Source organism: Pongo pygmaeus, chromosome 10 (genome assembly GCF_028885625.2).
Source record: "Pongo pygmaeus isolate AG05252 chromosome 10, NHGRI_mPonPyg2-v2.0_pri, whole genome shotgun sequence".
Lineage (NCBI taxonomy): Eukaryota > Metazoa > Chordata > Mammalia > Primates > Hominidae > Pongo > Pongo pygmaeus.
The window spans coordinates 8,354,916-8,379,037 of NC_072383.2; the positions used below are offsets into that span (position 1 = coordinate 8,354,916).

Consider the following 24,122-nt stretch of genomic DNA (forward strand, 5'->3'; position numbering starts at 1 on the left):
AGACAGAGCCACAGCCCCTGGTCTCAAGAAATTTAGAGAATGGTAAAATGAACCAGTGGTTATAACATTGTATGGTAAGTGTTGTACAGTTAAGAAGTATAATAAGTGCAAGAGGCTGAGGTAGGCTTCCTGGAGGAGGTGACATCTAGAGTTGTGTGTACCAAGAATGACCTAGAGATATGAGAGAGCATGGAATTTGGGGAAACGTAAGTATGCATGACTGGAACATATGGTGCTAAGTAAAGAGCTAAGAAATGAAGTTGTAGGTGGCAGAAATAAACAGGACTCAGACCATGAAGAGTGCTGTATATCATGATAAAGAGTTTGGATTTTTTCCCTCCTAAAGGTTATTTTATCAATTATCTTTTGCTGGTTAACAAGCCAATCTAAAACTTGGTGGCTTAAAGCAGCAACTATTTATGTAACTCATAAATCTGGGGCTTGGCAATTGAGACTGGTGTCAGTTGGGAGATTTCCCAGTCCTGGCTGAACTCACTCATGTATGTGTGGTTGGGTACTGGCCACAGGCAACTTCGCTTCTGAGGAACAGGGTGTTAGCTGGAATGGCAGGAGAGATTTGGCCACATTTCTCTTATAATTCATCAGGCTAGCCTGGGTTTGTTCACATGGCAACTGGCAGGCTTTTAAGACTGAGAGTGGAAGTAAGCAAGGCCTTTTGAAATCTCACCTTGGAACTAGCACAGAGTTGCTCCTGCACATTCTATTGGCCAAAAGAAGTCTTACAGGCAGCCCAGATCCAGGAGGTGGAGAAATAGACCACATTTCTTAATTGAAGAAGCTGCAAAATCACATTGCAAAGCAGTGTAGATAGGAGGAATGTTGAAAGTTGTGGCCATTTTTGCAATGTTGCAGTCATGGAGAAAATTGAAGAATTTTAAGCAGGGAATTGATATAATTGGATTGGACTTATAGAAATATGATTTTTACAGAGGTGTGGAAAATGGATAAATGAGGACAAATTTGGAGGGAAAGAGAGGTTAGAAGGATAATTCATTAATTCAATTGAGAAATATTGTCAGACTGATCTATGGCTAGTGTTAGCGAAAAAAGAGAAGACAAAGTAGTTTTGAATGATAAAGGAGGTAGAGGTTTGATGAATATTCAGTTCTGCGAAATAAGGGACCCAGAGAAGTAAAGTGTGGTTCCAAAATTCTGACTTTGTAAACTCAGAAATCATTAAGTTTTTCAAAGAGGTAGACAATATAGGATCAGTAGCAGGTTTGGGTGGGAAGATGATGATTTAAGTTTTGCGCATGTTGAGTTTTATATGACTGTGAGAGCCTCAAATGGACATGTCTACTGGGAGACACATTTGTCTGGATTTAGGCACAGAGGTCTGAGCTTTGGAAGTCCTTCACATAGAGGTAGCAGGTGATGCCGTGGGAATATACGATATCACTCAGGGAGATAACTTAGTGTGAGAAAGAGGGATAAGGATGGAACTCTGGGAAATGTTACATTTTAAAAGAGGTGGATGGAGGAAAAGGAGCTTATAGAAGAGTGTAAGAAGCAGCAGCAAGAAAGGTAAGACAAAAACAACAAAGAGTAGTGTCCCAAGAGCTAAGGGGAAAGGCAACTGGGGTCAAGCCTTTAAGGAAGTCAAATAGGAAGAGGACTAAGTAACCCTAGGATATTACTGAGGATCCATTTTAGGGATGGTTTTAGTGAAATAGTGGAAGTAAAACCCAGAATATGATGGGTCAAGGAGCAAATGAAAGGTAGGGAGGAAAGAGAAAAAGTTCAGTTTCCAGAGGGAGAGGTGGGTTAGTTTTAAATTGGGAGAAACATGAGAGCGTTGGTGTGCTGAGGAGTAAGAGCCAGTTGGGATGGAGAGAGTAATGGAGAGAAGAGGAAGAAAATAATGCCCTCTTGATCCATGTGGGGTTCTTTTTAAAATTCTCCATTCTTCAAGGTAACCCAGAACTCCTCAGAATTAATTTGCCCCTCTCCCCTCTGCTCCAAAGTCCCAGGGTGTGCACATCCTTAAATACAAGTGTTTATTGCCCTCCATCCACCCACCCCCAAGAGTTAGCCTTTGCATGCATCTTATATTAAGTATTGAAGGAGAATGTGGAGTCCCTATAGATCCATTATGGTGGAACTGTTGTGTCCTCTTCCAACTACTGATCTTTCAGCTATTCCTAGAGATATCTATAGTTTCAAAATGGGAAATCTTTTCCCTCTGCTCAAGTAATAGGGCATTTGTAAGTTTTGTTTCAATAAAGAGTGCAAGAAAGTAACGATAAATAGCAAAGTCATAATGCTACCAGGGAAATAAATGGTCTTTATTCTCTTTTCCAGTTTTCTTTCAAAAATATTCTCAGCTTCTTGAAAAAAAGACTACAAAAGAGCTGGTTCATACAACATTGGAGTGTGTGAAAAAAAATATGCCCATGGAAGGTAAAAATTAATGTGCCTAGAATTCAGTTGCTGACTATGCTATGTAAGGATCCCAAATCAATATTTCCAGTAAGATTCCCAGGTAGATCATACTGAGAAGTTGAGTCTCACAATAATTTAAGCTACAAATGTACAAATATCTAGGACATGCTGGGCATGGTGGCTCACACCTGTAATCCCAGCACTTTGGGAGGCCGAGGCGTGTGAATCACGAGGTCAACAGATCGAGACCATCCAAGCCAACATGGTGAAACCCTGTCTCTACTAAAAGCACAAAAATTAGCTGGGCGTGGTGGCACACACTTGTAATCCCAGCTACTCGGGAGGCTGAGGCAGGAGAGTTGCTTGAATGCGGGAGGCAGAGGTTGCAGTGAGCCGAGGTTGCGCCACTGCACTCCACCTGGCGACAGAGCAAGATTCCGCCTCAAAAAAAACCAAAAAACAAAAAACAAATATATAGGACATAAAATTCTTTTGTTGTTGTTTTTTTGAGACAGGGTCTCACTTTGTTGCCCAGGCTAGAGTGCAGTAGTGCGAACACGGCTCACTACAGCCTCGACCTCCAGGGCTCAAGTGATCCTCCCATTTCTGCCCCTGAGTAGCTGAGACTACAAGCACATGCCACTACACGCAGCTAATTTTTGTATTTTTTGTAGAGATGAAGTTTCACCATGTTGCCCAGGCTGATCTTGAACTCCTAAGCTTAAGTGATCTGGCTGTCTCAGCTTCTTGAAGGGCTGGGATTATAGGCGTGAGCCACGGTGCCTGGTCCTAAAATTCGTATATGTACTCATATATCTTTAATTTGTCTGTGGAAAAAAACAGAAGCTTAATTGTGAAAAAGGTTACATTGCTTTTAGACTTCTTCAACCTTTGCTTCTTTCTGAACTTTCTATGCACATTTGCTCTTTTTCTCACATATTAGTTAAAACCATGTGATGAAAATGTGATTTTTTTTTATGGATGTGAATTATTTAAATTCTTTAAATTAATAGATTATTATTATTATTATTATTATTTTTGAGACAGGATCTCACTCTGTTTTCCAGGCTGGAATGCAGTAGTGTGGCCACAGCTCACAGTAGCCTTGATCTCCTGGGTTCCAAGTAATCTTCCACCTCAGCCTCCCAGTAGCTGGGATCAAAAGTGTCCACTACCACACTTGGCCAATTTTATTTTTATTTTTTGAATTTTTGTAGAGAGAGGGTCTTGCCACGTTGCCCAGGCTGGTCTTGAATTCCTGGCTTCAAGCGATCCTCCCACCTCAGCCTCCCAGTGCTGGGATTACAGGAATGAGCTACCGTGCCTGGCCAATAGGTTATTTTTAAGAACAGTTTTATATTTACAGAAAAATTGAGCAGATAATGCAAAGAGATCTCATTTTACCCCTGCTCTGCACACATGCTGTCCCCTATTGTTAACATCTTACATGAATATAGTATACTTCTTACAACTAATCAACTAATATTGGTATATTATTATTAATTAAAATTCACAATTTTCAGATTTCCTTAGTGTTCACCTCATGTTTCTTTTCTGTAATAGGATCCCCATCCAGAACACCACGTTACATTGAGTTCTCATGTCTCTTTAGGCACCTCTTGGCTGTGGTAGTTTCTCAGATTGTCCTCATATTTGATGACCCTGACAGTTTTGAGCAATACTGGTCAGGTATATTATAGAATGTCCATCTATCAGAATTTGTCTGATGTTTTTCTAATAATTAGACTGGAATTATTGGTTTTTGGATGTAAAATGCTATTTTCATTATATCATATCAAGGGCATATATTATCAAAATGATTCTTAACTAGTGATGTTGGCCTTGATCACTTGGTTAAGGTAGTGTTTGTCAAGTTTCTCCACTGTAAAGTTACTCTTTCTCTCCCCGCCCCTTTCCGTACTACACTCTTTGGAAGGTTCAGTCCACACTTAAGGATTGGGGAGTTATGTTCTCCATTCATGACGGTGGAGTATGGTATCAGTCATGGTCAGCAGGCTGGAGACTCAGGAGTAAGAGTTGCAGTTTGAGTCCAAAGACCATCTGCTGCAGAACCTCGAAGAGCCAGTGCTGCAGATGAAGTGCAAAGGCAGTCCACTGAGTTTCCTCTTGCTCAGAGGAGGTCCTCTTTTTGTTCCATTCAGATCTTCAATTGATTAGATGAAGTCTACTTACATTATTGAGGGCAATCTGCTTTACTCAAAGTCCAGCAACTTAAATGTAAATCTCATCCAAAAACATTTTCACAGAAACATCCAGAATGTTTGACCAAATATCTGGGCACTGTGGCCCAGATAAGTTGACACATAAAATTAACCATCACAAGTATCTGTATAATTTATTTGAAATTTTGTCCAGGTGATATTTGTCTCTTTTATTCCATTTATTTATTTATCCAATCATTTATTTATATCTGCATGTACTCATGGAGATATATATATCTATATATATATCTCTTCAACTTTTAAGTTCTGGGGTACATGTGCAGGATGTGCAGGTTTGTTTCATGGGTAAACGTGTGCCATGGTGGTTTGCTACACAGATCAACCCATCACCCAGGTGTTAAGCCCAGCATCCATTAGCTGTTCTTCCTGATGCTCTCTCTCCCCAGCTTGCTCCCTCCACCACAGGCCCCAGTGTGTGTTATTCCCCACCGTGTGTCCAACTCATGGATATTTATTTTAAATTTTGGTTTGTAATCCAATACTGCTTTATTTTGTAGTTCCAGCTTTGGACATTGGGAACTTTTTCATTTGACTCCTGTGACCCTTTAACATATCACCACAATGTGTTTTTTTTTTTGTTGTTTTGGTTTAGCACTTCCTCACTTTCTGGGACTGCAAAATGCTTGAGACTCACATTGCACATTTCATGTCCCTATCCTAGAATCAGATATTTCTTTGAGGAGCCCTAGTTCCTTTGATTGAAGAATACTGTCCTATGAAATTTGATAATTTGTATTGTCATTTTCATTCAGTTCAATGTATTTTTAAAAATTTCCCTTTAGACATCTCCTTTGACTCGTGGATTATTTAGAAGTGTGTTGTTTAGTTTCAAGTGTATGGAGATTTTCCTTTGTTATTTCTTTATTAATTTCTGGTTTCTTTTCACTGTGGTTGGAGAAAACGATATGATTTCAGCAATTTTAAATTAGTTGATGTTATTTAATGTCCCAAGATATGGTTTGTTGCAGCATATGTTCCAGGGGCACTGGAAAAGAATGGGTATTCTGTTGTTGGGTGGAGCATTCTATAAATGTGGATTAGATCCTTGTAGTTGATGATGTTTATAAGTTCTATGTTCTTGCTGATTTTCTGTGTAGTTCTGTCAATGGTTGAGAGAGAGGTGTTGACGTATCCACCTATGATTGTATATTTGTCAATTCCTCTTTCAATTGTATCAGTTTTGCCTTATACATTTTGCAGATTTGTTTGGCGTATACACATTTGGGGTCACTTTACAAGGCTCTGTTTATTTTTTTTTCTGTCTAGTTTTTTTGTTTGTTTGTGTTTTTTTTTTTTTTTTTTTTTCAGACGAAGTCTCGCTCTGTTGCCCAGGCTGGAGTGCAGCGGTGCGATCTCGGCTCACTGCAACCTCTGCCTCCTGGGTTCAAGCAATTCTCTTGCCTCAGCCTCCTGAGTAGCTGGGATTACAGGTGTGCGCCACCATGCCCAGCTAATTTTTGTATTTTTAGTAGATATGGGGTTTCACCATGTTGGTCAGGCTGGTTTCAAACTTCTCATCTCAGGTGATCCGTCCGCCTCGGCCTCCCAAAGTGCAGGGATTACAGGTGTGAGCCACCACGCCCAGCCTTTTTTTGGTATTTTTAGTAGAGACAGGGTTTCGCCATGTTGGCCAGGCTGGTCTAGAACTCCCGACCACAGGTGATCTGCCCGCCTCAGCCTCCGAAAGTGCTGGGATTACAGGCGTGAGCCACTGTGCCCAGCCTTTTCTGTCTAGTTTGTTTCTGTTGTTCAGTTGACATTTTCTGTTGTTTTGTCTTCCAATTCACTAATCTCTCTATCCCCTTCATTCTGCTATTGAGTCCATCCACTGAGCTTTTTATTTTGGATATTATATTTTTCAATTATAAAATTTCCATTTGGTTTTTCTTTTTTTTTTTTTTTGTCTATCTACTGTGTCCCAGGATTCTTTATTTAAGAAAAAAGTGATACATGATGTGGGATTAAAATCAAGAGCATCATTGAACTTCACATTCCCTCCAACCAGTTGCCCCAAACTCCCCTGCCCCCACCCTTTGTGTTCCCAATTCCTTACTCCCCTGCCCCCACCCTTTGTGTTCCCAATTCCTTTCTTAGTGAATGAAGAACTTAATCCCAAAAGCCCTGGCACAAACTCCAGGTTCTCTTTCCCTAGCTCCTCCCCTCCCCCGTCCCCCATTCCTAGAAGGGCAGGCACCTCAGTTTGAATGCATGGGAGAGCCCAGAGTGGTGACGGAGACAGGGGGAAAGGCTTCCCCCTCAGAGAAAGGGACCGAGGAGTACAGTGCAGTGAGGTGAGGGCTCCCATAGTCTGGGGTACCAAAATGAGGCCCTGGGGCCAGAGGAAAGGACACTGGTCCCCCTGAGAAAGGAGACCCAGCAGCCTCAAAATCCTCTCGTTGTGCATAGCCACTGCTTGATCGCTTGCCCTTCTGGCGCCGGTTACAGAACCACACTCGGACCACATCCTTCTCCAGCCCAAGCTGCTGGGCGATGTGGCTGATCTGCTGCAGTGTGGGTTTCGGGCACGGCAGGAACAAATTCTCCAGGTTGCCTCTCACTCGGTTCTCGATACTGGTTCGCTTTCTCTTTCGGGCTTGCACGAGGGTTTCTGCTTTGCATATCTCCTGAAGATTTTCATTGTTGTCAGCTTCCTCCACTCACTTCTGCAGCAAGGGCCGCAGCTCACACGTGTTCTTGAAGCTAAGCTGCAGAGCCTCAACGCGGCAGATGGTCGTTTGGCTGAACACCTTCCCAAATAGAACCCCCAGGGTGAGCCCCACATCGGCCTGTGTATATCCCAGGGTGATCCTCTTCTGCTTCAGGAGCTTGGCAAATTGCTCGAGTTCTTTCTGCAGAGCTTTGATGTCCTGGGACTCCTACGGGTTTTGCTCTAGCTTCTCTTTCTCCAGCTTCACGGCACCAGGGGGGACGGTGCAGGGCTCCGGGGAGGCCCCATCGGAGTTGCTCTCCACCCCGACTCCTGCTTCGCCCTTAGGCTGAGAGGTCTCCAGGCCGCCTTGGGGCACCAGCCCCACTCCAACCTGAGGCACACAGTACGCAATCCCCCCACAGAACTCATACGGCGGGGGGCATGGGGGAATCCCCCACACCTCAGAGCCTGGCCCAACCCCCGGCCCGATTCCTGGCCCTCCAGGAGGGCCTTGGAAGCTTAGCCAGTTCCGAGGATCAACCCAGCCCGGCTCCGGCCCCCCTGGCCCACCACCTCCACCGCCTGGAGGGGACGAGAAGGCGAAATCCGAAGCCAGGTGTCCCGCCATGGGGAAGGAAGGCGCCCCAAGCCGGGGGCCTGGTGAAATCTTGGTTTTTCTTTATATCTTCTATTTCTTTGCTGAAACTTTCTAGTTTTTCATTTGTTTCAAGCATGTTTGTATCTTCTTGTTGAAGCGTTTTTTTATCATGGCTGCTTTAAAATCTTTGTCAGATAATTCTAACAATTTTATTATCTTTTTTCTTTTTTTTTTTTTGAGACAGGTTCTCGCTGTGTTGCCCAGGCTGGTCTTGAACTTCTGGGATCAAGCGATTCTTCTGCCTCAGCCTCCCAAAGTGCTGGGATTACAGATGTGAGCCACCGTGCCGGCCCCATTTTTGTTGTCTTGATTGCAGGCATCTATTGATTATTATTTTTTATTAAATTTGAAAACTTACTGGTTCTTAGCATAATGAGTTATTTTCTATTGAACTCTGGACATTTTTGCATTATATTCTCAGAGTCTGGATCTTATTTAAACATGTTTTCGTAATAGCTGGGCTTTTCAGATAGCACTTCAGGAGGAGAAAAGGGGCCCTGCCTCATTACTGCCTGATTGAGGTAGACTTGGCTTCCTTGACACCTGAGGGGCAGGGGCTCCTGGTTACATCTGAGTGTGGAGGGGAGTTCCAGCTTCCATGTGCTCTCCCTTGGCTCTTAATTTTAATAATACACACACTTTTAAAAGTGATTATTTATATTGCACGTATGTGCCCCTCTTCCCAATACAGAGACAGCCTGGAGCTGTTGCCCAAAGAATTGGAAGTCATTTAGTTCCAACTGCTACTTTATTTCTACTGAATCAGCATCTTGGCAAGACAGTGAGAAGGACTGTGCTAGAATGGAGGCTCACCTGCTGGTGATAAACACTCAAGAAGAGCAGGTACTTTCTAATAGATAATGGGGCTGTGAGCCCTGCCTGATCTTTGTATATCTCTCTTGGCTAAGAAGGAGGTTTTTGTTACTTTGGGATATTTGCGCTGTGGTAGAAGGCTTTCAATAAAATAGGTCGAAAGGGCTCCTAAGCCTTTATATTCCATACCTCCTTCCTGCTTCAGTAAAACTAACCTCCCCGGAAGAAATTGTGACATTAAAAATATATGAGGGTTGAATGGAAGGATGAAAATGTTTCAGTCTGAAATATCAATTTGTTATTTCAATATGTAAATGTTTTATACATGATTAACTACTTAACAGAGAAGCGGTATTAAGTTGAATAGAGAAAAGAAATAAAGTTAACTCATGATGAATCACCATCAACACTCAGGAATGAAAATAAAGAATCCCTGAAGTTATGAAAGGAAAATGACTGAATCTGCCAAAATTTTCTCATGTACAACTTTGAAGAATGTAATCCCTTAGTGAAGAAAAGAGGGGAAGTAAACCTGAGATGAGAATTCATTCTGATCATAGAAATTGCTTCCATACTGACTGGGCATGCTGGCTCATGCCTGTAATCCCAGCACTCTGGGAGGCCAAGGCGGGCAGATAACTTGAGGCCGGGAGTTCAAGACCAGCTTGGCCAAAATGGTGAAACCCAGCCTCTACTAAAAATACAAAAATTAGCCAGGCATGGTGGCACACACCTGTAGTCCCAGCTACTGGGGAGGCTGAGGCATGAGAATCGCTTAAGCCTGGGAGGCAGAGGTGCAGTGAGCCAAGATCGTACCACTGCCCTCAAGCCTGGGACAGAATGTGAGACTCCGTCTCAAAAAAAAAAAAAAAAAATTCCTTCCATATGCACTGAACATCATGCTCACAAGTGATGTCTTTGATTCTGCCCTGCTCAGCCAGAGACCCCCATTCCTACGTAGAGCTCCAATGCAGCTGTTGCTGGATCCTCTCCTTTTCTTCTTGTTTCTCTAAGGTATTAAGAATTCAGTTTAAGGTGAATACTGTAAAGTCTGTGACTACTTCTTTTCCCCCCTCAGGAGTTCATCTTCCAGAATCTGCAAGAAGAATCTGCTTATTTTGTGGGGCTCTCAGATCCAGAAGGTCAGCGACATTGGCAATGGGTTGATCAGACACCATACAATGAAAGTTCCACGTGAGTATAGAATGAGATAAAAGAATCTTGGGTCCTGGATCATGCAGAGAGCTTAGGGTATTCTAGCTATCAGCTATGAAAGTAAAATAGCTCACTCTTCTTTTAGCTCTTGGGTACTAGGTTAAATAATTTCATTATCTCATTTAATCTGCACAAGAACCCTATGAGGCACACATTGTTATTTTTGCCACTGTAGATATGAGGAAATTGAGCTTGGAGAGTGTAGATAATTCAGCTAAGGTCACCCAGTGGTGTCAACAATAGTTCTCAAGTCGGGTGGATCTTACTGTGCTTTTAACCCATATATTTACCTGTCTCTACATAGTGAAAATCCATGTTGATTAAGATCATAACCAATTATTAAGATTTAATAATTCTTTTTTTTCTTTTTTGAGACAGGGTCTTACTCTGTCAACCAGGCTGGAGTGCAGTGGTGCAATCATGGCTCACTGCAGCCTTGAATTCCTGGGCTCAACCGATCCTCCCACCCAAGTCTTCTGAGTTGCTAGGATGACAAATGTGTGCCACCACACCCAGTCAGGCTGAAGATTTAATGCTTCTTATGAAGCAAAAATGCTAAATTCTGATAATCTTATATCTCATATTTATGTAATTCTTTAATTACATAAATTACATACTTTACATATATTACATAAATTACATAAAATACATACTTTACTGGATTACCACCTTTGATCTTCATATCCACTGTATGAAATAAATAGTGATACTACTCTAGTCCTCATTTTTTAGATAGAAAAACTGAGAATCAGGGAAGTTAAATTACTTGTCCAATAACAAGGATAAGTAGAAGATTCAAAAGATTTTACTTGTTCTCTAGATTTTAAAAACAGTGCATTAAAAAAAGGAAAAAACTCTACTGATAAGTGGGACCAGGGTAAAATCTTTTCATCATACAAGGATACCCTATAGGTTGACGGACCCATAGGAACAGGACATAAGGATGGACAAATAGAAGAGAACGTCTAGAAAATCTATGGTGAGGATATTCAAAGCAGTAAGGTAGAGAACATTGAGTGACATAGGCACAGTTTTCAAAGGAAATGCTGGAAACGCAGATGGAGGAGAAGCTGCATGATGAGTGGCAGAAAGGTGGATTTGGGCATATCTGACCCTATATTCCATGAAATTCATCCCTAGCTCCTCACCCCTGTCTCTAACCCTTTTCAAAGCTCTGTTTGAAGAAATGCCCTCATCCTTTTTGTCCCTTTCAGATTCTGGCATCAACATGAGCCCAGTGATCCCAATGAGCGCTGCGTTGTGCTAAATTTTCGTAAAGTACCCAAAAGATGGGGCTGGAATGATGTTAATTGTCTTGGTCCTCAAAGGTCAGTTTGTGAGATGATGAAGATCCACTTATGAACTGAACATTCTACATGAACAGGTGATTGGATTGGTATCTGTCATTGTAGGGATAGATAATAAGCTCTTCTTATTTATGTGTAAGGGAGGTTCATAGAATTTAGGTGGTCTGTCAACTATTCTACTTATGAGAGAATTGGTCTGTACGTTGACTGATTCACTTTTTCATAAAGTGAGCATTTATTGAGCATTTTTTCATGTGCCAGAACCTGTACTGGAGACCCCCATTGTGCACACATGGAGAGAACATGAGTCTCTCTTAATTTTTGTCTGGTTGCTAAAGAATTATTTACCAATAAAATTATATGATGTGGTTTCTCCTCCTGTCTGGTTTTCTCTTCATCCCTACTATACTGATGTATAATTGACAAATAAAATTGGATATATTTAAGGTTTACACTGTGGTGTTTTGACATACATATATATTGTAAAATGATTACCATAATCAAGTTACTTAACCCACACCCGTTATCTTACATAGTTAACAATCTTGTGCGTAGTGAGAACGTTTAAGATCTACTCCCTTCTGTCCATTGGTATCAACAAACACAAAGCAAGATCTACTCCCCAAAAAATTTCAAGTGTACAATGCATCATTATTAACTATAGTCACCATGCAGCACATTAGATCTCTAGAACTTCGTCATCTTAGAACTGAAAATTTGTACCCTTTGACCAACATTGCCTGATTTTCTCCACTGCCCTCCATTCCCTCACAACCATCATTTTACCTTCTGTTTCTATGGATTGACTTTTTAAGATTCTACATATAAGTAGAATTGTACAGTATTTGTCATTCTGTGTATGACTTATTATATTTCACTTAGTATAATGCCCTCCAGATTCATCCATGTTGTGCAAACGACAGGATTTCCTTTTTTTATGGCTGAACACTACTCCATTTTATATACATAGTACATTTTCTTTATCCTTTCTTCCATTGGCCAATACTTAAGTTGTTTCCGTGTCTTCACTATTGTGAATAATGGTCCAATAAGCAAGGAAGTGCAGATATCTGTTCTAGATAGTGATTTCATTTTCTTTTGGTATATACCCAGAAGTAGGATTGCTGGATCATATGATAGTTTTATTTATACTTATTTATTTATTTATTTAGAGGTGGAGTCTCATTCTGTCAGCAGGCTGGAGTGCAATGGCATGATCTTGGCTCACTGCAACCTCTGCCTCCTGGGTTCAAGCGATTCTCCTGCCTCAGCCTCTCAAGTAGCTGGGACTACAGGTGCACGCCACCATGCCCAGCCAATTTTTGTATTTTTAGAGAGACGGGGTTTCAGCATGTTGGCCAGGATGGTCTCGATCTCTTGACCTCGTGATCCGCCTGCCAGGATGGTCTCGATCTCTTGACCTTGTGATCCGCCTGCCTCTGCCTCCCAAAGTGCTGGGATTACAGGCGTGAGCCACCACGCCCTGCCAGATAGTTTTATTTTTAGTCTTTTGAGGAACTTCCATACTGTTTTCCATAATAGCTGTACTAATTTATATCCCCACCAACAGAGCACAAAGGTTCCCTTTTATCTATATCCTTACCAATTCTTGTTAGCTTTTGTCTTTTTAATAATAGCTCTTCTAACAGGTGTGTGGGTGGTATCTCATTGCAGTTTTGATTTGAATTTCCCTAATGATTAGTCATGTTGAACATATTTTCATGTGCCTGTTGGCCATTTGTTCTTTAGAAAAATGTCTATTCAGTTTCTTTGCCCATTTGTAAATTGAATTATTTGTTTTTTTTATTGCTGTTGAGTTGTACAAATTTCTTACATCAAGCTTGTCCAACCTGTAGCCTGCAGGCCACATGTGGCCCAGGATGGCTTTGAATGCAGCCCAACACAAATTTGTAAACTTCCTTAAAATGTTATGAGATTTTTAGCTCATTAGCTGTTGTTAATGTTAGTGTACTTTATGTGTGGCCCAAGACAATTCTTCCAATGTGGCCCAGAGAAGCTAAAGGATTGGACACCCCTGTCTTACATATTTTGGATATTAACCCCTTGTCAGATATATAGTTTGCAAATATTTTCTCCCATTCTGTAGGCTACTCTTTCATTTTTTGATTGTTTCCACTGCTGTGCAGAAGCTTTTTATTTTGGTGCAATCCTATTTGTCTATTTCTGCTTTTGTTTCCTGGTTTTCTTTTTTTTAATGAAGTTGAATATTTTATTTCTTATTTTGCTGCAAAGCTGTTGTTTCACTGTATAAAAATAGCACCAGCAAATGTACTATCTTGGGAAATTAAGATAGTGTTGTTCTTCATCTGACACTGTACATCCACTGACAAAAAATTCTCTACTCCCAATTACTTCCAATGGAAAGATGATTAAGTATTTTGACCCAAATCCAGATATTGATGTAAGCAAGTTACAATATTATATTAGGTTTAAGACAACAATGTTATCCTTTAATTACATAATAACAACTAGGCTTACCATAGATAATTTCATGAATTCTGAATATTAGAGCCTAGTCTAAAAATCATAGGGTATTGTGAAAAAGAAGCATATTGTATTTATCTGCAATCATTAGAAAATTTTTTTGTTTGTTTTTTGTTTTTTGAGATAGAGTCTTGCTCTCTTGCCCAGGCTGGAGTGCAGTGGCACGATCTTGGCTCGCTGCAACCTCTGCCTCCCGGATTCAAGTGATTCTCCTGCCTCAGACTCCTGACTAGCTGGGATTACAGGCATGTGCCACCATACCCTGCTAATTTTTGTATTTTTAGTAGAGATAGGGTTTCAGCATGTTGGCCAGGCTGGTCTCAAACTCCTGCCCTCAGGTGATCTGCCCGCCTTGGCCTCCCAAAGTGCTGGGATTACAGATGTGAGCTGTAGTTCATCTAGTTCTGAAGGGTTACTGAGTGTCATCGTGATCAGCCAATCGTTTTCATAACAAGATTTGTGTTGCAGGAAGTTAGGGACCCCAAACGGAGGGACCGGCTGGAGCTGAGGCAGAAGAACATAAATTGTGAAGATTTCATGGACATTTATCAGTTCCCCAAATTAATACTTTTATAATTTCTTATGCCTGCCTTTACTGCAATCTCTGAACATAGATTGTGAAGATTTCATGGACATTTATCAGTTCCCAAAATTAATACTTTTATAATTTCTTATGTCTGTCTTTACTTTAACCTCTTAATCACATTATCTTCGTAAGCTGAGAATGTACGTCACCTCAGGACCACTATTGTACAAATTGATTGTAAAACGTGTGTTTGAACAATATGAAATCAGTGTGCCTTGAAAAAGAACAGAATAACAGCAATTTCAGGGAACAAGGGAAGATAACCATAAGGTCTGACTCCCTGCGGGGTCGGGCAGAATAGAGCCATATTTTTCTTCTTGCAGGGAGCCTATAAACAGACGTGCGAGTAGGAGAGATATCGCTGAATTCTTTTCCCAGCAATGAATATTAATAATTAATACCCTGGGGAAGGAATGCATTCCTGGGGGGAGGTCTATAAACAGCTGCTCTGGGAGTGTCTGTCTTACGCAGTTGAGATAAGGACTGAAATACACCCTGGTCTCCTGAAATACCCTCAGGCTTACTAGGATTGGGAAATTCCAGCCTGGTAAATTCTAGTCAGATTGGTTCTCTGCTCTCGAACCCTGTTTCCTGTTAAGATGTTTATCAAGACAATACGTGCACAGTGGGCCATAGACCCTCATCAGCACAGCGGGGCATAGACCCTCATCAGTAATTCTAATTTTGCCCTTGCCTTGCGATCTTTATTGCCCTTTGAAGCATGTGATCTCTGTGACCTGCTCCCTGTATGTACACCCCCTCCCCTTTTAAAATCCCTAATAAAAACTTGCTGGTTTTGCAGCTCGGGGTCATCACGGTCCTACCAATATGTGATGTTACCCCCCGAGGCCAGCTGTAAAATTTCTCTGTTTATACTCTTTATTTCTCAGACTGGCCAATACTTAGGGAAAATAGAAAAGAACCTATGTTGAAATACTGGGAGCTGGTTCCCCGATAGATTTGTTGACAACTCTGGATTTTCTTCAAGGGATTCATTAATTTCAGTTACTTCTGATAAAGGAGAAAACAGTTCATTAGTAGCTTTCATACTTTCCAAAGCACCAAACTCATCTTGTTTGTTCAATTTTGTCTCAACTTCAGGCCAACTACAGTAAACAACAGCTCCCAAAGACTCCTGTGCAAATTGCTGATTCCCACTGTTCCAATACCATTTTCTGTTATTATGCGTTCATGTTTCTCTGTGAATTTATGCAGTGAAAGCAGAACGTGTCTGGAAGGCACCCACCCTCAGCCACCAGAGCCTCTGCAGGCAGGGCCCAGCAGGTGCTGAGGGTGCATGCAGGCTACAGACCACTGCCTGCAAGCTCCACGCCACTCTCAGTGCCATGTTCACAGGAGCTTTTCTTCTTATATCTATTAAAAAAATCATTCCCCAGACAAATGGCAAGTGGCTTTTTTCCTGTTTTTCTTTCTATTAATTTTATGGTTTCAGGCCTTACATTTAAGTCTTTGATACATTTTAAATTAATTTTCATGAGTGGTGGAAGATAAGGTTTCAATTTCATTCTTTTGAATGTGGAGATCCAGTTTTTCCAACACCATTTACTGAGGAAACTGTCCTTTCTTATTTTGTTTTCATCTTGGCACCCTTGTCAAATATTAGTTGACCATATACCTGGGAGTTTATTTTTAAAATTATTACTAAATAATCACTTAAAGTAGTTAACTATTTTTAATTATTAAGAAATAACTTTATTACATAATTATTTAAAATAATCATTAATTATTTAAAAAATTTCCAAAACTGTCAAAAAGAATAAACTACTTAGGAATAAATTTAACCAAAGGGGTGAAAAATCAGTACACTGAAAACTATAAAACATTGATGAAGGAAATTTAAGACACAAAGCAATGAAAAGATATCCCATGTTTATGTGTTGAAATACTTAATGTTAAAATGTTCATACTGGAGTAATATTAGCAAGCTAACCTACACTAGAAGCCTTTAGTACTCATCCCCACACAAGGACAAAAGCATGACTGAAAAACTACATCCTGATGAGAATAGCTAAAAGAGGGCACCAGAGTACAGCAAAGGAGAAGCAGAAACCCTGTAGAGTGCAGAAACCCTGTAGAGCATAGAAATCCAGGATGGTCTCATAGAGAATGGAAGGAAACACCTTGCCTCTGCCACCAGTTGGGATCAGGTCAGAACCAGGAAGGATTTCTCACTGCAGAAAAAAAGATAAGCAAGAGGCCCTCAGCAGCCTCTACTGCCACATTGGACATCTATAGTCCTCACCACTGGAAACTCCTGCAGTTGTCACAGGTGCAAAGCCCACCTGAGGGAGCTGCTTGGAGTTCACATGACTGTGCTCCTCCCAGAGGAGTTGACACTGTGCCCCATTCATCATGGCTGATGGGGCTGCTATACTGCAGCATCTTGGACCTGGAACCACTGCTGGAGTGTGTCCTGCTCTACATGTGAGAGGCTATGGCACACTTCGGTCTCTGAGACTTCATTGCCACTGAACCACCCCTGCTTGGTGGAATACCATGCCCGAGCTGAGCTGCTGCTACACCCTACCCTGTGGGACTAACCTGCAGCAGAGTGGCATCATTTACCTCTCCCAGTTGCTGCTGTGCCCTGCTCCTAGGGGCTTGAGCTGAAGCAGCACACTGCCTCCCAGGGAAATAGTGTGTTGGCTGCCCAAAGCACTTGCAACCCTCTGTGCCTAAGCTGAAATGGCAGCCTGTCTCCTGGGGAAATGGTATCTTGGCTGCCCAGAGGAATAATGCTCCTGAGCCTACTCTGAAATGACACTCTGCCTCCTAGGGAATTACTGCCTTGGTCACCCAGAGCAGCCATGACCCCTGGGCCAGTCCTGAAGCAATATATTGCCTCTTGGGAAATTGGTATTTTGGCTGAGGCATGCGTAGTCATCACTGATGTTGACTGCAGCCGAAGAAGCTGCACAGAGGCTATGCCACTGCATCTGTTGGGAAGTAGAGCCACCATATCCTTCCCAATGGGTACACTAAGACCCATCTGCAGGTGAATGTCTTTCCTATTAAAGCCACTCTGCAATATTCAGAGGGGGTGAACGATCCACCAGACATGCAGATGTCAAAGCACGGACACAAGAAACATGAAAAAGCAAGAAAACGTGACACCACCAAAGAAACACAATAATTCTGTAGTAACTAACCCCAAAGAACAGACTAAGCAGACAGCCTACAGAATGGGAGAAAACATTTGCCAACTACGCATCTTACAAAGGTCTAATATGCATAATCTATAAGGAACTTAATTCAACAAGCAAAAACAATACCACAAAAATGGGCAAAGCACATGAACAGACACTTCTCAAAAGAAGATATGCAAGTGGTCAAAAAATACATGAAAAAATGCACTTCATCACTAATTATTAGAGAAATGCACATCAAAACCACAGTGAGATAGCATCTCATGCCAATCAGAACAGCTGTTACTAAAAAGACAAAAAATAACTGATGTTGATGAGACTGTGGAGAAAAGGAAACATTCTACTGGTGAAAATGTAAATTAGTTCAGCCTCTGTAGAAAGCAGTTTGTAGATTTCTCAAAGAACTTAAAACTACGATTTAACTCAGTAACCCCATTACTGAGTTATATACCCAAGAGAAAATAAATCGTTCTATCATAAAGTCACATGCACTTGTATGTTCATTGCAGCACTATTCACAATAGCATAAACATGGAATCAACCTAGATGCCTATCATCCGTGGACTGGATTTTTAAAAATGTGGTACGTATACACCGTGGGGTACTTACGACACGGCCAGAAAAATGAAATCGCGTCCTTTTCAGCAACATGGATGCAGCTGGAGGCCATTATCCTAAGTGAATTAACACAGGAAAAAAAAAAATTCTGCAGGTTTTCACTTATAAGTGAGAGTGAAACACAGTACACACTGATATAAAGATGAGAACAAGAGACCCTGAGGACTACTAGAGGGGGGAGATTGGGAGGGCAGCAGGGGTTGAAAAAATACCTGTTGGGTACTATGCTCACTACTGGGGTAACGAAATCATCCGTACAAAAAAACCTCAGCAACACTCAATTCACTTATGTAACAAACCTGCACATGTACCTTGGAACCTAAAGAAAAGTCGAAAACAGAAAAAAAAGAACAAATTACAATAAAAAAGAGAGAATTAAGTCATGGCCGTTGCAGCAACATAGATGCAGGTGGAGGCCATTATCCTAGTGATTAATTCAGGAACAGAAAACCAAATGCCTCACGTCAGTTCTTTGCTGACGATGTGATCTATACTTAGAAAATTCTAAAGACTCCATCAAGAGGGGAGCAGCCAAAATGGCAGAATTGAAACAGCTCTGCAGCTTCCACCAAGAAGGACGAAAATGGCGAATGAATTCTACATCTTCAATTGCTGTACCAAGGTTCTTTCACTGAGACTGACTAGGAAGTTGATGCGATCCATGGAGAGTGAGGAAAAGCAGGGTGGAGTGAGGGCCCATCTGGCAGCTGCACGGGGCAAAGGGAGGCGTGAGGGATTGTGCTACCCCAGCCAAGGGAAGCGGTGAGGGATTGTGCTACTCCTCCCCGAAAACCACACTTTTCCCAGGGATCCTTGCAACTAGCTGGTCAGGAGGTCCCCTTGTGAGCCCATGCCACCACGGCCTTGGGTCGCAAACACAGAACTGTGCAGACTCACGGTGGCTGCTCAGATGGGTGGCTGCTGGAGCAGGCACTGAGACACAGGAGTTTTTGCATATTCCAGTTCTGGGAATTCCAGTGAGGCAAGAGATCTGTCTACTCCCGTGGGAAAGGGCTGAAGCCAGGGAGCCAAGCAGCCTCGCTCAGCAGGCCCTATTCTCATGGAAACCACGGAAGTCACAAGCTAAAACCCACTGGCTTGGAATCCCTCCCGGCCAGTGCAGCAGGCTGGAGACTGCCTAAGAAGATGGAATTCTGCAGGGGGAGGGGCAGCTGCCATCACTGTGGCTCCAGTCGGCCGTTTTCCCCTGCCACCCCTCCCAGCAAGACTGGGCGGTTTGGACCGGGAGCAATTCCCTACAGCGCAGCACAGTGACTAGGACAGTTCGTGGCCAGACTGCTTCGTTAAGCGAGACATCAATCCAGTCCAACTCACCAGGCGGGGCCTCCTTGTGGGAATTTCAGCATCCCCAGCCAGGGGTTTATGGACAGAACACTGATATCCCTGAGAGGAACTCCTAGGAGGAGGGGCGGTTGTGGTATCATGGATCAACAGTCTTAGTTGTTTCTGCCTGCTGGCTCTGGAGAATCAGGACAGTCTGGACGAGGAGGATTCCTTCCAGTTTAGCACACACGCTCCACCAAGAGGCAGCCAGACTGCTTATTTAAGTGGGTCCCTGATCCTGCTCCTCCTGACTAGGTGAAATGTCCCAACAGGAGCCTCCAGACACCTCCTACAGGAGCATTCTGGCTGGCATGGGGACAGAGCCATGCCAGAGGACATGGGGACAGAGCTCTGGGGGACAGAGCTCCCAGAGGAAGGAGCAGACTGCCATCTTTGCTGTTCTGCAGCCTCCACTGGTGAAATCTCCAGGGGTGGGAGGGAATCAGGTGGATAGGGTCTGGAGTGGACCCCTAGCAAATCATAGCAGCCCTAGGAAAGAGGGGCATGACTGCTAAAAGAAAAACAGAAAGCAACAACAACAACATTAACAAAAAAGACCCCACAAAACCCCCATCCAAAGGTCAGCAGCCTCAAAGATCAAAGGTAGATATACCTATGAAAATGAGGAAGAATCAATGCAAAAGTGCTGAAAACTCAAAAAACCAGAGTGTCTAAATGATCGCAACATGTCTCCAGCAAGGGCTGAGAACTGAGCTGAGGCTGAGATGAATGAATTGACAGAAGCGGGCTTCAGAAGATGGGTAATAATGAATTTGACTGAGCTAACGGAGTGTGTTCTAATTCATTGCAAAGAAGCTAATAATGATAAAACATTACAGGAGATGTTAACCAAAATAACCAGTTTAGAGAGGAACACAAATGACTCAATGGAGCTGAAAAACACAACATGAGAACTTCACAATGTAAACACAAGTATCAATAGCTGTATAGACCAAGTGGATGAAAGAATATCAGAACTTGAAGACAATTCTGTGGAAATAAGGCAGGTAGACAAGATTAGAGAAAAAAGAATGAGAAGAAACAAACAAAACCTCCAACAACTATGGGATTATGTTAAAAGACTGAACCTATGACTGATAGGGATACCCGAAAGACACAGGGAGAATGAAACCAAGTTGGAAAACACGCTTCAGGATATCATCCAGGAGAACTTCCCTTACCTAACAAGACAGGCCAACATGCAAATTCAGGAAATACAGTGAAACCCAGTATGATACTCCACAAGAAGATCAACCCAAAGACACGTAATCATCAGATTCTCCAAGGTAGAAATGAAGGAAAATATGTTAAGGGTAGCCAGAGAGAAAGGCCAAGTCACCTATAAAGGGAAGCCCATCAGACTAACAGCAGACCTCTCAGTAGAAATCCTAGAAGCCAGGAGAGATTGGGGGCCAATATTCAACATTATTAAAGAAAAGAATTTCCAACTGAGAATTTCATATTCAGCAAAACCAAGCTTTATAAAAGAAGGAGAAATAAAATCCTTTTCCTCAGCAAATGCTGAGGAAATTCATCACCACCAGGCCTGCCTTGTGGGAGATCCTGAAGGAAGCACTAAACATGGAAAGGAAAAAGCATTACCAGCCACTACAAAAACACATTGAAGTACACAGACCAATGACCCTATGAAGCAACTACATAAACAAATCTGCAAAATAACCAGCTAACATCATGATGACAGGATGAAATTCACACATAACAATATTAACTTTAAATGTAAATGGGCCAAATGACCCAGTTAAAAGACACAGAATGGCAAGCTAGATAAAGAGTGAAGATCCATTGGTGTGCTGTATTCAACAGACCCATCTAATATGCAAAGACACATATAGACTCAAAATAAAAGGATGGAGAAAAATTTACCAAGCAAATGGGAAACAGAAAAAAGCAGGGATACTAATCTTAGTTTCTGACAAAACAGACTTTAAACCAACCAAAGTCAAAAGAGACAAAGAAGGGCATTACATTATAGTAAAGGGGTCAATTCAACAAGAAGAGCTAACTATCCTAAACATATATACACCCAATACAGAGCATCCAGATTCATAAAACAAGTTCTTAGATACCTACAAAGAGACTTAGACTCCCACACAATAATAGTGGGAGACTTTAACACTCCACTGTCAATATTAGACAGATCAACAAGGCAGAAATTTAACAAAGATATTCAGGATTTGAACTCAGCTCTGGATCAAGTGGACCTGATAGATGTCTACAGAACTCTCCATCCCAAAACAACAGAATATACATTCTTCTCAGCGCCACATGGTACTTACTGTAAAATTGATCACATACTTGGAAGTAAATCACCCCTCAGCAAATGCAAAAGAACTGAAATAGTAACCGTCTCTCAGACCACAGCACAATCAAATTAGAACTAAAGATTAAGAAACTCACTCAAAACCACACAACTACATGGAAATTGAACAACCTGCTCCTGAATGACTCTTGGGTAAATAATGACATTAAGGCAGAAATCAAAAAGTTCTTTGAAGCCAAAGAGAACAAAGAGACAACCTAGAATCTGGGATGCAGCTAAAGCAGTGTTTAGAGGGAAATTTATAGCACTACCTGGCCACATCAAAAAGAAAGATCTAAAATTGACACCCTAACATCACAACTAAAAGAACTACAGAACCAAGAGCAAACAAACCCCAAATCTAGAAGACAAGAAATAACCAAGATTAGAGTGGAACTGAAGGAGATAGAGACACAAAAAACCCTTCAAAAAAAATCAATGAATCCAGGAGCTGTTTTTTGAAAAAATTAATAAGATAGATAGATGCTAGGTAGACTAACAAAGAAGGAAAGAGATAAAAATCAAATAGACACAATAAAAAATAATAAAGGGGATATCACCACTGAAACCAAGGAAATGCAAACAACCATCAGAGAATATTATAAACACCTCTATGCAAATAAACTAGAAAATCTACATGAAATGGATAAATTCTTGGATACATACACCCTCCCAAGACTGAACCAGAAAGAAGTTGAATCCCTGAATAGACCAATAACAAACTCTGAAATTGAACAGTAATAAATAGCCTACAAACCAAAAAAAGCCCAGGACCAGATGGATTTACAGCTGAATTCTACCAGAGGCTTAATGAGGAGTTGGTAACATTTCTTCTGAAACTATTCCAATTGAAAAGGAGGGACTCCAACCTAACTAATTCTACGAGTTATTCTATGAGGCTAGCATCATCCTGATGCCAAAACCTAGCAGAAACACAACAAGAAAAGAAAATTTCAGGCCAATATCCCTGATGAACATCAATGCAAAAATTCTCAATAAAATACTGGCAAACCGAATCCAGCAGCACACCAAAAAGTTTACCCACCATGATCAAATTGGCTTCATTCCCAGGATGCAAGACTGGTTCAACATACACAAATCAATACACATAATTCATCACGTAAACAGCTCTAAAGACAAAACACACGATTATCTTGACATATGCAGAAAAGGCCTTCTATAAAATTCAACATTCCTTCATGTTAAAAACTCTCAGTAAGCTAGGTATTGAAGGAACATACCTCAAAATTATAAGAGCTATTTATGACAAACCCACAGCCAATATCCTACTGAATGAGCAAAAGCTGGAAGCCTTCCCCTTGAAAACTGGCACGAGACAAGGATGCCCTTTCTCACCACTCCTATTCAACATAATATTGAAAGTTCTGGCCAGGACAATCAGGCAAGATAAAATAAAGAGTATTCAAATAGGAAGAGAGGAAGTCAAATTGTCTTTGTTTGCAGATGACATGATCCCATATTCAGAAAACCCTATCGTCTCACCCCAAAAGCTTCTTAAGCTGATAAGCAACTTCAGCACAGTCTCAGGATCCAAAATCAATGTGCAAAAATCACAAACATTTCTTTTTTTTTTTTATTATACTTTACATTCTAGGGTACATGTGCCCAATGTGCAGGTTTGTTACATAGGTATACATGTTCCATGTTGGTTTGCTGCACCCATTAACTTGTCATTTACATTAGGTATTTCTCCTAATGCTATCCTTCCCCTTGCCCCCCACCCCATGACAGGCCCCAGTGGGTGATGTTCCCCTCCTTGTGTCCAAGTGTTCTCATTATTCAATTCCCACCTATGAGTGAGAACATGCGGTGTTTGGTTTTCTGTCTTTGTGGTAGTTTTCTCAGAAGGATGGTTTCCAGCTTCATCCATGTCCCTACAAAGGACATGAACTCATCCTTTTTTATGGCTGCATAGTATTCCATGGTGTATGTGCCACATTTTCTTAGTCCAGTCTATCATTGATGGACATTTGGGTTGGTTCCAAGTCTTTGCTATTGTGAATAGTGCCGCAATAAACATACGTGTGCATGTGTCTTTATAGCAGCATGATTTATAATCCTTTGGGTATATACCCAGTAATGGGATGGCTGGGTCAAATGGTATTTCTAGTTCTGGATCCCTGAGGAATTGCCACACTGTCTTCCACAATGGTGGAACTAGTTTACAGTCCCACCAACAGTGTAAAAGTGTTCCTATTTCTCCATATCCTCTCCAGCACCTGTTGTTTCCTGACTTTTTAATAATTGCTATTCTAACTGGTGTGAGATGGTA

The 24,122-nt window shown here is 41.6% G+C and overlaps 2 protein-coding genes and 1 pseudogene across 2 annotated transcripts in view; 1 reads left to right on the plus strand and 2 right to left on the minus strand.

The window, feature by feature from the left end:
• The window catches only part of CLEC4A (C-type lectin domain family 4 member A), a 36,549-nt gene extending 24,892 nt beyond the window's left edge, over positions 1–11,657 (plus strand). The window contains exons 4-7 of the mRNA XM_054442787.2: positions 2,323–2,421; positions 8,646–8,797; positions 9,846–9,961; positions 11,197–11,657. Of these exons, the coding sequence (XP_054298762.1) occupies positions 2,323–2,421; positions 8,646–8,797; positions 9,846–9,961; positions 11,197–11,344 (515 nt within the window). The 3' untranslated portion in view covers positions 11,345–11,657. The remainder of the gene's footprint in view (positions 1–2,322; positions 2,422–8,645; positions 8,798–9,845; positions 9,962–11,196) is intronic.
• LOC129009589 (POU domain, class 5, transcription factor 1-like) lies at positions 5,931–7,941 on the minus strand. The gene is given in 1 exon segment (XM_054442777.2): positions 5,931–7,941. A coding segment is annotated over 1 exon segment (1,083 nt). The 5' UTR covers positions 7,925–7,941; the 3' UTR covers positions 5,931–6,841.
• Positions 11,658–13,815: 2,158 nt separating the features above from the next.
• Positions 13,816–15,728, minus strand: LOC129009913 (glycine cleavage system H protein, mitochondrial-like; annotated as a pseudogene).
• Positions 15,729–24,122: the final 8,394 nt, after the last annotated feature.